This window comes from Passer domesticus, chromosome 4 (assembly GCF_036417665.1).
Source record: "Passer domesticus isolate bPasDom1 chromosome 4, bPasDom1.hap1, whole genome shotgun sequence".
Lineage (NCBI taxonomy): Eukaryota > Metazoa > Chordata > Aves > Passeriformes > Passeridae > Passer > Passer domesticus.
The window spans coordinates 56,820,422-56,834,140 of NC_087477.1; the positions used below are offsets into that span (position 1 = coordinate 56,820,422).

The 13,719-nt window shown below is 34.9% G+C and overlaps 1 protein-coding gene across 9 annotated transcripts in view; it reads right to left on the reverse strand.

The window, feature by feature from the left end:
- CEP135 (centrosomal protein 135) overlaps window positions 1-13,719 on the reverse strand; it is a 33,754-nt gene that overhangs the window by 19,663 nt on the left and 372 nt on the right. For 2 of the 9 annotated variants that reach the window (XM_064418099.1, XM_064418106.1), the window contains exons 2-11: window positions 9,621-10,224; window positions 8,341-8,505; window positions 7,164-7,354; window positions 6,502-6,669; window positions 4,968-5,109; window positions 4,476-4,560; window positions 3,396-3,524; window positions 2,065-2,280; window positions 1,430-1,495; window positions 278-428 (exon numbers count right to left, since the gene is read on the reverse strand). In XM_064418099.1, the coding sequence (XP_064274169.1) occupies window positions 278-428; window positions 1,430-1,495; window positions 2,065-2,280; window positions 3,396-3,524; window positions 4,476-4,560; window positions 4,968-5,109; window positions 6,502-6,669; window positions 7,164-7,354; window positions 8,341-8,453 (1,261 nt within the window). In that variant the 5' untranslated portion in view covers window positions 8,454-8,505; window positions 9,621-10,224. Of the gene's footprint in view, window positions 1-277; window positions 429-1,429; window positions 1,496-2,064; window positions 2,281-3,395; window positions 3,525-4,475; window positions 4,574-4,967; window positions 5,110-6,501; window positions 6,670-7,163; window positions 7,355-8,340; window positions 8,506-9,620; window positions 10,225-11,552; window positions 11,730-13,598; window positions 13,708-13,719 lie in introns of those variants that run through there. The other 7 variants (XM_064418103.1, XM_064418100.1, XM_064418101.1 and 4 more) reach the window with 7 other exon arrangements.

Sequence of the window (13,719 nt, forward strand, 5' to 3'; positions counted from 1 at the left end):
TGGAAATGACTTTGTATGAAACTGACACAGAAATAGGATAAGGATGTCCTATGGGATCACAGTAAAAAGCTCAACTTTCAGTTTTCACATACAGAATGAAAACATCTTTCTATAACAAGAGTTTTCACTTCAGCTATGACTGGACACCTACGGTTTTCTTTTAATTTATATATATTAAAAGTCTTTTAGTACTATCAACTCTATGTTAACTAGGTAAGTATTCTATTTCAAAAATTACAGAAAAGTAGTTTCCAAGAATCTACATTTGATGATTTACCTTTTCTTTCTAAGTTCTCTGTTTTTTCTGTCAGCCTTTGCTTCTCCTGTTGAAGCTGGTTTAACAACAGCTCAAGATTCCCTTTTTCATCTGTTTTCCCAGAGAGTTTTTCATTCAGTCTCTCATTCTCCTTATGACATGAGCACAACTCCTGAAGTAACAAGTATTATTATAAAAATTAGAAGTGCCAATAGAGACACTTGGGGAAAAAATTAACATTTTGATCAACTTTTAATATACAACACTGTTTACTTCTGGTTGACCTGGATAACTGATGCTTTAACATTTGTTGCAGGCCATCATTGTATTTATACCACATTTTATTAAGCCTAACTAAGCATTAATTTTTACATGGTTTGCAATCAGCACCAAGAAAAGCAAACCAACCAGTAGGATAGTGGGATACAAACATGGGAAAAAAGTTAAAGACTAAAGCAAGAAATAATTTTAAGGGCATTTGGTAACAGTGTTGGTGTTAAAGTGCATTACAATACAGCATCTCAGTCAATGCAACTCTGAAGCCAATCAAATGCTATTTGGCACACCCTTCCTATAATCCGATGTCCTGAAAATTGAGTATTTTTGTATTTGCAAGTTCCCTAGACAGACTAAAATAAAACACTGTACTCAGCTAATACACAAGTTGCCATATATGCTAGAAAGAGTTTGGTCTTCAAAGAATTGATAATAGTGATGTTTTTCATCTGGGCCCTATGCTTTGTTTCTGAGTGAGCCAAGTACTGGATAATTTTTCACATCCCAACTAAGAGACAAAGTAGTTTCAAAACAATGAAAATCCTCTAGGATGTTATAACTCATTTGTGGTAAAAATGATTATGTCACCAGAAAATTACGACTTCAGACAGCAGAAATAAGGAAATGTACAATAAGTACATAGTCAACCATACTGTCTACAGAGGTCTGCAGAGATTTCTTTCAGTTTATCTTTGCAACAACATGATGTAGCTTCTTTAGCTCTTTCATTTATTCATTAGTAATTTTTACATCAAAGGTTCAGGGTACTAAAGAAGTTCTCTTGCTAATTGTTAAATTGATTTCTTTTATAATAAATGAAACAATCACATGGATGACAACATGATAAAAAGGATAGAAACAAAGAACTGAAAAAATAACTGAAAATATTTTACTTACTGATTTCAGCCTTGATATTGTTTCTTGTAGATCCTGTATTTCACTGACTTTTCTTTCAATTTCTTTCTATCAACCAAAATTAACCTATATGTTAAGAGTTACATATTCAAAATGACAAAAATCCCTTTGTTACAAAAAAAATAAGGAAGCAGACTATTTTGGTAAGAAATGAAGTATAGTTAGTTCCTTGTAATAAAGTAGTACAGCTCCTATGAAGTGAAAGCACAAAAAATTTGTGATATTGACACCCACGCTCTTTTAGAGCACAATGATTAAATGAATCACTGCATGACTCCTCATAGAAAAAAACCCCTCCAAATATATGTACTGCTGTTGCAAATATGCATTACCTAGCAATAGCTCTAAGTACCCCAGCATTTTATCTCTTACTAAGCTAATAAAAGAAACAGAAGATTGTCCCTTAACTAAAATCATCTCAACCTAATACAGTAAAGAGACAAAATAGTTGTGATTGATCCACTTTAAGTGAGAAATTCCATGACATGTTAAAAAAACTGGAAAAAAACCCTTTTAATCTTCCTTTCACAAGCCAATAAGCCTTTCATTGCAATTAGAAGATATAAAACCAAGTAAAATGGAGCAGATCCTTTACTCTGTGACACAATAGTGATTACCTTTGCTTCTCCTATTTCCTTATCTGCAGTCTCAAGCACTATTTCTTTGTGTCTTTCCAACTGCTGTGCCAAGTGATCTATTTCATTCAGCTCTTGACACAGTTCTTCATTTTTATTGCTTAAATCCACTACCTCACTAGTCACATTTTGTTTAGTGTCCAACAGATCTTGAATGTGATTTTCAAGTTCTTTGTTTTTTTTCTGAAGATAATCAACCTGAAAGACATTTTTCATTAAAATATTAATATGCATTGTTAACTTAGGTAGCAAAAGTTCCTCCCAATCTTCTGTAATACAGTATCTCTATATCCAAAGTAAAAAAGTGGTATCCTGTTAAAAATGGCAAGATTTTCTATTTTTAATGCTTATCAACCTGAAAAAGAAATACAATGTTATGAGCTATCTCATAGTCATGAGCACTGCTATCTAAAGATAGCTATACATTTCTTGTCAAATAAAAGTGGTATATTGGGACCAAGCCTGAGCAAATAGTCTTGATGGTCCAAAACCAGCTTCATGCTCTGGGCTCACTCGCTGTACAATAAATTTGTATTCATCATGATGTACTAATTCAGGACCACTAAGCACAGCTGTCCTGCTTCCAAGTCATAGCTCATTCCATATTTTTGCAGCACTGAACCTAAGCTAATAAACTCTTCAACATGCCACTGTACATCATGCACAACCACTACACAAAACATCTAACTCACGTGAGAAAAAAATGAGAATTGATGGCACAAATCCAGAGATGGGCTTTATGTGATTTGTACTCCAGTCCATCTTTAAATTCTCATTACAAGACCACTACTGAATGCATGTTAATACACACAGTAAACACAAACACCTTTATCCTCAGTTTATCCTTTGCTCACAAGTTTGTGTTGGAGTGAAAGTGGGGACCATTTGAAATCCATGAGGAAGATTCCTCACTCTCATGAGAACACCTACAGGGTTACCCCTTATCATAATTACATATACCACTGTTACTTTCTAAAGCATAAATGGCATGCATGCAATAACTTTCTAACTAAATAAAAGGATTTTCAAACATGCTGAAAACGGTGTGTCATACAAAAATTTGCTGAATACTTTCAGATTAACATACTATGAACAGATGTGAGTTCATTGAATTATTTACCACAACATTTCTGACAGATTTGTAAAACAGGAAATTAAATTTCCTTAGAAAAGAAACACTGCCATCAAAAAAGAACGACAAGTTCCATCAATAGATTTTATAGCTATAGTGGTTGTTTGAAGAGCTAGAAATTTTGTGGAGTTTTCTTAGATCGCTATATTTTTAGATTTGACAACTGTAATAAATGAATTACCTGTATATTCAAGTGGGAAATAAGCTTCTCATTACTTTTAGTTCTTGATTCCAGAGAGAGAACCTCATGGGAACGCCCACCATCCAATGCCAGCATTAAGCGCTCAATTTCTTTGTCTCTTATCTCAACCTTGGAGGAACAAAAAAAACCTTCAGTATCCTTATACACCATTAACAAACCCTTCATTTAAATAAACATACACATAACATTCATAAAAGATAGGCAACTAAAAATACAATTTCTATCTTCTATTTTCTGTTGGTTTTCAAATTTTTGGTTCTTCTGAAAAAAGTTATATCTTTGAAAGAGAAATAAAGTAATCAAATACAATTTGTAAGGAAAAACTGGAACAGGTCCTGCTAGATTACATTCTTGAAGAAAACCAAACAATTTTAATTTAAAGTGAAGTTAACAAATGCTACAACTTAACTGAGACTAGCACTTAAAGTTAGGGAAAAAACTTTTAAGTAAGCTAACTCAGTGATTATTCCAGTCACTGGAAAAAAGGAAATATTGGAAGAGGAAAACCAAGAAGTGAAGAAAAAAGAAAGACACAATCCGTAAATTTTGAAAGATGTAACGTATGAACATTTGATGTAATTCCATTACTTAAAGATTGTACCTATCTTATCAATCCACTCTCATTAAAACATTGTAAAATCTGTTGTTCATAAACATTTTAAAAATATAACCAGTCCAAGCAGAGAAAAAATCATCTTAACATATATGAAGATCAAATTGCTATTTTGGACAAATTAACACTTACGCACTAAAAAATGCAGACAAATTCTACTTATGACTGTCAAGTTTAGCTTATTTAGTGTAATTTCCATAGACAAAATTTATCAACAAAACCACTGGGCAAGCATTTTGTCATTGCTGCTGTCTCCAAAGGCAGAGGAGGGAAACTGCTCGACATAGGCAGGTTAGAATAACTATATTTCACAAGGCCTACAATGCATTCCCAAGGTTTTTAAGATACCAAGGCCATTGTCATGGCTATGACACCCAAATAATAACAATAATATTAATATTAATAATAAAACAACAATACCACTACTACTGATGCTATAAACATACCTGTTTGCTATAATTTTTCATTCCACTTTCAGATGTCTCCAGCTTTTCCTGTAGCTCAGTTACTTCTGACTGCAGCTCTTGAATTCTGAAATGTAGCACTATATTTTTATGTGAATTCATGAAAGAACTGTATGCGCACAATTCAACACTAGCATTTTCTCTTTGCTCCAGAACCCAAATATTTCACAGAGAAATAGTTTTGCTCATGCAAAATATTAAAGCAGAAGCTGTTCTTTGAGATATTGTAGCAGGTTGACTGTGCCTGGCTGCCAGTCCCCCACGCAGATGCTCTCTTACTTCCTTTCCTCAACAGGATGGGGGAGAAAAGAAGAAAAAGCTCATGGGTCAAGATAAAGACAGGGAGACCATCCACCAACTACTGCCACCAGTGACAGACTCAGGTGGGGGAAGATGAATTTAACTTATCAATGGAAAGGAGTAGGACAGTGAGAATCAGACACACCGACACATCAAAGAAGCTGTCTGGCTCACCGATTATCAGCCACCTGGAGAAGGTCTGCGATGTAGGGGTCCTGTGGCTGAGGCACTGGGTAGGAGCTGACTCCTGACGGGGGCACAAGCTGGTCTATCTGCATGCGCTGCCGCCGGAAGGGAATGCTTTTCCTCCTGCCACCTAAAGGCCCAAACCCATGGTACTTGGAGTTAAAGCAAGGGAGTCATCTTCTTTAATACAAAATTAATTTTCCTATTTATTCCACTGCTTCTGAATGGGCATGTTTCACCATTTTAATCCTGCAATAAGCTGATAAAATTCACATATTCTAGACAACGCCATTCTTGCAGGTTAGTACCAGTTTTGCCTAAGTTCACTATTATATAGTTCACTATAATAATAATAAAGAAACACACCTTTTGTAAATAATTTTCCCCAGTGTTTAAGATCCCAAATACTCTATAGTTCAAACTTGTTGAAGCTGTTAGTGATTCAGCTTACTAAAACAGCTAAATCAAAACATCACAAAAGGCATTTGGTTTTCACATTTAAGAACTATTTGATGACTGAAGTAACCTTTGCATTATTTAGTAATATTTTTATTCCTTCTCCTCTGTGTTCATTTCAGTGACTATCATACCCTACTATTTATCAAGCAGTGTATTCTATTAGCTTGAATGATAACATATTTAGAAAAAAGCAAAAGACAGTATTTTTTCCAGATAGAACATTTTCTTTTCATCATATGATTAAATAAGAACATGCAATATTGGATGATGTATAGTACAGAAAAATCCTAGAAGACTGGTGACCAAGGGGCATGTATGCAGAAAGACAGACAAAAGCCTAACATGTCATCTTTGAAGCAAAGGACATGAAGTGCAAAAAGGTATGCAAAAATAAAGAGGAAATTTAATTTTTCCTAGCTATCTATTGATTTTCCTCAAATGCAAAAAAATGCATATATAATTCAATGACTTGGAAAAAAAAAGACAGTCTCAAAATTTCACAAAATAATTCTATATTCCTTAGCTTTCAAAAAATTAAGAAAAATGAAACCCTGGAGAAAGACATTAACCTGAAAGTTACATCTAGAACATTTTAAGTTATCAAAAGACCCTGTAAATATTGTAAATTTACAGAGGACTGGAATACTTGTAGACATATTTTGCATCTTGCTATGTTTAGATATTGGTTCAAAAAATCTGAATTTGTCACTTACACATCAATTATCTGTAAAAATATGCAAGTGTCAAACAATATGTCTCTTAATTAGGTGCAGCAATATAAGAAATAGCTGTTGATTAATAATGCTTTCTGACACATTTTAACTTAAAAGTCTTCAGTGGAATCTAAGTTTGCAGTCAAATTTGTCCCTAACACAAGGCATGACCTAATGAAACTTCAGACAGAGAAATTACACAATTCAGAGCACAAACTTTCAAAGGGTGATGTTACTCTACTGGATATTTTACTGCAGAAATTTCTGTTATGAGAAGGAAAGATATTATGTTCTGAAGATCCAAAAAAGCCCAGAAAAAAGTTGAAATATCTGTGATTATTTACACTTACCAGGTGTTTGCACCACTGCTTGCAGATTCTTCTCCTGAAGCTGCTGAATTTTTTCAGTCTTGGCTTTGGTCTCTTTTTCCAGCACTTTAATTTTATGTATATACTGGTTATTCAAAAATTTCAAGTCAGTTGTTTCATGTTCAACCCTCCTTAAGCAAGCTTTCAAATCTTCAAGGGAGAGAAAAGCAGTGTTATTTCTCTTATTCACTATTATTTTTCCTAGTAGCACCAAAATAAGCACAAGAAAATCCAATATTCTTTTGCCATAGCATAAAATTATCCAATACACATACACCTGTGCATACTTTTACAAACAAACACACAAAAATATATAGCTATACATGTTTTATAAATAAACACCCACTGTGGGACAAATGCCCATTAAACAGCAGTTTTTTAATTTTCAATTAAAAAACACCGTTTCAAGGTACAAAAGTATACATTAAGACTTCTAACATTCTCATATTTTATTGAAACAAAAATCTGCGGAACTTCCAAAGTTTTTTGACTGCAAAAGAAATGTCTGAGTATGAACAGTAATTAATTAAAGGCATTAAACTCCATGACCATTCACATAAAAGAATCTGCAGATGAAGGATTTAGGCACAATTTTATTTTGGCATGGAAGGATTAAAAAAATAAAATCATAATTTGTATATTACCTTTAACATGACGATCAGACTGCTCTTTCAGTTTTAATATTTCTAAATGTAGATCATTATTTTCCCTGGTAAGTCTAGCATTCTCTGTTTTATAAGGTTCCAAAATAGTATCATAATTGCTGCACTCTTTCTCAGTTTTTCCAGAAGAAAACTTTGCTTTGCGCAAGCTCTCAGTTGTATGGACTAAGTCACTAGGATAAAGGAGCATCAGATGTGTTAGCAATGTTATCAGCCCTCACACTGCACATGCAAATGTTTATTATGACCTGAGAAACAAAACTCCTTCCCCAAGAGGGGGAACAAATGAGTTCAAACAAAGACAACAAAACATTCATGTCATGTAAGAAGAACTGAAAGATTGGAACCATCTGTTAAAAAAAAACCAAAACAGTAAATAGGAAAGAACAGGATAAAAAAAAAGAAAAAAAGAAAACAAAATACAAAGCATATCAGGAGTTTACATCTGATAAGTATCAAAGCTAGTGATGGAGAAAGTAAACCTACCTGGTAGACATAATAATGAGATTAATGGTGAAAACAGATTACTCCATATTTGCCTACCTATGTTCTTCCATCTGTATTACATACTAGAGAGCAGCAGAACCAGAATAGCTACACTTGTGTGTTTCATCAAATGTAATTGGATTATTATGGAAATTACTGCGTTCTTAATAATACCAAAGCCAAAAACTGGCAAATCTAATAAGAAGGAAATCTGAAAATTTTTGCCTTTTTTTCTATTATGTGTCTTGTAAAAAGGGCAGAGCCAACAAATTTAAAATTCTCTAAATGAGGCCATAATAAATGGAGATGTGAATGTTTTATTTTAAGTCCCAGCACAGGCAATAGGGATCATTTTTTATACAACCAGTTACGAGCGTGCATCTTTTTAAGGACATATCAATAGCGACTATTCTTGGCTCTCTTATGAGGTTAGAAAAGTTGAATTTTCCTATGCCATAGATCCTTAGAAATCTACTAATTAAATTAAATCTTAAGATGCTTCCATCATTTAACCAAACCCATTTGACTTCATCAGACACCAGAACTTAATGTTAGCTCCAAAATAACACTGCTAGAAAATAATTTGCATAGTAAACCTTCTTTCTGACATGTCAAAAATCAAACAATAGCTACTATATGATTACTATTTTTTTAATGAAACCCCTCTGAATACCTGAAAAGCTTTTCCACCAGAGGTAAACTGTCCACTCCCAGTGGGTGCCGATAGCCCAGCTGATTCAGGCGTTTCCTGAGATTAACAAACCTTCGCTCTGCGTTTGCACTCATTGTAAACACACCTCCAAAGCTGCTTTTGTCACAGTCAGCAAAAACAGAACACCTGCAAAAGATTGCTGGTTACAGCATCTGTCCTTTAGAGAGGAAAAATATAGGAAAAAAGTAATGGAAAAAAATCTTTTTATTCTGTAGGAAATACAGTGCATAAGCATCTCCTTAAAATTTAAGTAAATCAAAACAGGATCACTGCAACTGAAAAGTTTTAAACATATTTAGATATTCCTTTAAAAATAAGTATTTGCTTTGACAGTTAGTTTTTCTCATTATATTCTGATTTTTTTGAATTATGGTCATCACTGTATCTTACACAAATAAAAATTGACAGATTACTCTGAAAAATTCATACTTTTTCTTAATATATATATCTTACTTTCAAAGTTTACAAGCAAGTACTTAATATAACTTATGCCAACCATTTCTAAAATTGTATAAAATATGTGAAATATTAAAGACAGATTAACTTTCAGCATCTACGTTCTAAAATAGAAAATAAGAATGATAAAAAATACTGGTGTACTGCAGTCATACTTGCATAATTTTATGGAAAATACAGTTCAAGGATCAGAGAGCTGGGTATTTTTTCAATTGACTGATTAGTTATCTTTTCATTACTAAGCTGATCTAAAGGAGACTGGATCAGCATTACTGTGTCTGAATCCAAATGACAATTTTGGTTTTCCCAAAATCTGAGGAAATAAGTACTTTTACATCATTATGTCCTTCTGAATTCAGACAGAGAATGAGAAAACAAATAAAGTACTAAATCTTATGTTTCTTAATCTGTAAAAACATCTGTTCAATAGTTAGAAATATTTCTGAAAAGTAGCTATTTCTGTAAAACATCTTCCCTGACATTTCTTTAGAAGTTTCAGTATTAACCTATTGGCTGCAAAGACCTGAGCAGCCAAACTACCAATTCAAGGTGGTGTTGTTTGCATCTAATATAAAAGGAACAGAATACAGAGATCACCCAAACTATCATCACAACCCTCCAGATTTTAAAAATATTTTTAATAAATACTTGAAGATATTTGAAAATAAAATTAATTATTACTAATAAAGTAAGGAAAATGTGCATGTTTCTCTCATATCTAATGCTGGAAAGTTAAGATTTCATCTCATTTTATTAAAACACTACAAAGAAGTCTAGCAACAGACCTGTGGTTGCCGGGTGCCGCTCTGTAGACGAGAATCACCAGTCTTACAAGCACGGCATCTGCTCCGGGTACTACCAAAAATATTTGGTGGAAGAGCTTCGAGTTGTTGGGATATTAACTAAGAAATGGCATTGGGATTGCCAACAATCCCCCACATACTGTGCTGGGGTGGCTGAAGGAGGCAGCGATGCGCTTTTGTTCCAGCAGTGCACTCAGTGGAAGTCAATGTCCTGATGTGTAGGAAATGCTCTTCATACTCCTCTGACAGCCAAAGATTAAAGTAACAAGTTCTTGGTATTTCTACATTAAAGTTGAAGATTCTGTGTTGAAGTCAGGAAAAGTGTGATTGTGTTACTGTGTCGAGATTGAGACTCAGGAACACATTTTATATTACTACAGAAGAAAACTGCTAACTCCTGAGCCCATCTTCTCCTTAAGAAGACTTGTATCAGTTAAAAATATTAAATTACCTCAAAATAGTTCATCAGATTTGTTTAAAAGCTTGTGTTTTAGAAAGAGCAAAGATTTTTTACTAATTGAATTGAGAAAGTTTTACAGAAGAAATATCATTAACAAATCCGTGTCACAGCTTGTACAGGAAGTAACTGCAAAGAAAAATAAATGGATATATGTTAGCCCTTCAGTTACTGTAGCTAGTAAGTACATATATAATCTCACTAAATCCCTGCAATGGACATTGAAAACATAGTAACCTAAGCATAATCCAATATTGGGAAGACCTGACAAATTGCTGGTTGAATCACTCTCCTTCCTAAAAACTGAAATTTTTAATTTAACTCATTATTGCCACTGGAATCAATCCAGAAAGAGTATTATATTCCCTAGAGTCACATCTGATCCACAATAAGCCCAGGAAATTAATAGTTGTAGTATAGTTCCAAAAGGCATCCTGGAATGAATATAAGAGTTTGGGTTATTATTTCAGAGAGCTTAACATAGATATTAAAGTCTTCAAAGACAATAATTGCCATACACTCTTTGTTGGAAAGAAATTATGTGTCAGTAATTCCAGACCTCTGCCATTACAGACTACCATAATTTAAATCTTATATTCTAAACTTAGTTTATGACTAGTCTTACCATATCTAGTAACTTCTACATGAGGAAAATTTGGTTTTCTGGAAATATAAAATCAATATATGACATGCACTGATTCAGTTGAATCCAAGACCTGACACAATGTCCTGTGTCTTTTGACAGTTGCAACAGCAAGAGCATAAAAACCTAAAAACCACGAGTCAAATCTTACTCCTACATAATTTTTTTTTCATATAAGCCTCTATAATGCAGGGCCTTGAAGGGCTTCAAGTTGGACTGAAATAATTATAACAGTACCTGACAGACCTTTCTCTGAGCAGCCACAGAGATACTTGGCCATAGCCTTCACTATTCCTATTCATTCCTAGCTTACCATTTGCCTTTTTGATTGCTCTAAAGCATTGAGTAGATGCATTCACCGTGACTCATCCCACGGACTGGTTGCTACCACTTTAGAAACCACAGCCTGTATCACTCTGCCTTTCCTAACACTGCTCCTTAACTCTGGCATCATTACTCAGTCCAGTGAAATCCTTCTGACACCCTTGGACTGCACTTAACATGTCCACATAAGGAGCAAATGTTGTCCCCTGCTGTTTAACCCACTCTTTCACATTACTGATCAGCGTTTGTCATGGCTTAACCCCAGCTTGCAACCAAGCACCACACACCTGGCTTGCTTACTCCTCCATTCCCACAGGGATGGAGAGGAGAATCAGGGGAAAAGAGGCAAAACTTGTGGATTGCCATAGGAACAGTTTAATACTTGAAACAGAATATTATTATAATAATATTAATAATAATAATAATAGTGGTAGTAGTAGTAAGCAAGAGATATTGATAAAACCAAGAGATGCACAATGCAATTGCTCACCACTTGCTGACTGATGCCCAGCGTGTCCCGAACCACAGTCAGCCCCGCTCTGGGTAACTCCCCAGTTGATATTTTTAAGGTGTGGAATACCCCCTTGGCCAGCTCAGATCATCTGTCCTGGCTATGCTCCCTCAGGGCTTTCCGTGCAGCTCCTCACTGGCACTGAGAAGTCCTCTGCTGAGAGCAAGCACTACTTAGCAACAACCACAACACCAGAGTGTTATCAACATTATTCTCATGCTGAATCCAAAACACAACATTGCACCGCTACTAGGAAGGAAACTGACTTCATCCCAGCTGAAACCAGGGCACTTGGTCTTTGTTTGCTCTAAAGCATACATTAAATGCATTCACAGTGATACATCCTTCTGAGCAGTTACTGCCATTTTAGAGACCATGTGTATCGCTTTGCCTTTATTAACACTATTCTTTAATTCCCACTTTATTACTCAGTCCAGTGAAACTCTTCTGCAATCCTTGGGATTGCTCTTCACGCATCTATAAAATGAGCAAATTTTGTCCTTTGCTGTTTAACCCGTTCTTTCAGATCAGTTTTAAACAGCAGACAAAGTTCTGCACATTCACTGTAAGGTAGTACTTTTTATTCTCTCTTTTCCACCAGCTTCTTTTCTCCATTTCTGACAAACACCTGCTTTCTTAACATTTGGTAAACAACCTTCTCAAAAAGCTTTTTTGTAAATCCAAGTTTTCTACATTATTTGCACCTAGTCAATTCAATCCAGAATATGCTTTTCTTTAAAGAAGCTTGTGAATCACAACCGAGTCCTGAAGAAAGGTATGTCACACCTACTAAATGTCTGTAAGTTTGCAAAATACTGGAAAGTACTCTTAACAGCTGCATAAATAGTTCACATAATTTATCATCTACATATTTCTTGCAATTTAGGATGCTGTGAAAAAAATCTAATTTCCATTTTCGATGAAAAATAGAAAAGAGAAAATGGAACAATATTTTAATTCAGCCATTTCTTAAACAGGACTTATTAGTATGTCTAAATGATTACATCTCTAGTACTTTAAATCAGCCATGTGCCAAACAGGATTTATTAATATGTTTAAATGATTGCACCTCTCAGTTCCTTGCTGAAGAGTATTCAGAGCCAACTGCCTCATTTTTTGTTCCCCCTTTGCTCATGAAGACTGCTGAAGGTGACAACATTCACCTGTTTCATTTTATGACATGCTTGGATAGCTGTGAGCAGTCTTTTGAAGATATAAATGTTTATGTAATAGATATATGTAGCACCTACTGTTTTAAGCCACCAATGTCCAAAACTGAACCTTGACGTGAAAGATGTGCAATAGTGGAACCCTATATCCAGCTGCTCTAGGCTTTATGTGGAGAATCAACTGGCATAAAATTGTGTGAAAGCAGCAATGTTTATAGGTATTAGATTAGCAGACTGAAGTCCTCCTGCTATTCAGAGAACAACACAGCAAAATTGATATTGAGTACAGGTTCAGAACTGTTGCAGATGCAACATTTGTGTTATCAATCAGAAAATGTAACAATAAAAAAGCAGAGCAAAGGTGGATCTTGACCATGGAAGAAATAATGCAGTCATTGAGCCATATGGACAACAAAACTACATTGCTAACAGCTGAACACAAGAAATTACTATGGACAAATGTATATACTATGAAACAATTCTTTTTTTAACTGAGTCTGTAACACTAACACCAAAGACAATCGTGATCTGCAGCTTCAGTCTCAGTTTTGGGCAACACCAAAATGCATTTTTCATTCAACAGAACTTACAGGTTAAAAGTTTTTCCCTTACATCATTACTGTTCACCCAGGTACCAAAGGCACTCAGTGGAGCTGATATTTGACTGCTGCAGGCTTTAGGGCTGTGCCATGACACGAAGCTGCTGCAACATCATGTTGAAGATACACCCAAAGAGCCTGCGCTTGCTTTAGGAAAGTCTGCTTCCAAGTGGATTTGCAGGGAGCTCATTTCTGACTAAGATATTCACACAGCACGCTTGTATGAATATCATACACTTGCCAAGGAAAGACAATACCTGTTCCGAAGAAGCAGGTTATTTCGCTACAGTGTAATGAACGCCAGGATGGTTAGGGTTGGAAGGCAGCTCTGGAGAGGATCCAGCCGAGGCAGGCTCCCCTGGAGCAGGTGACAGGAAC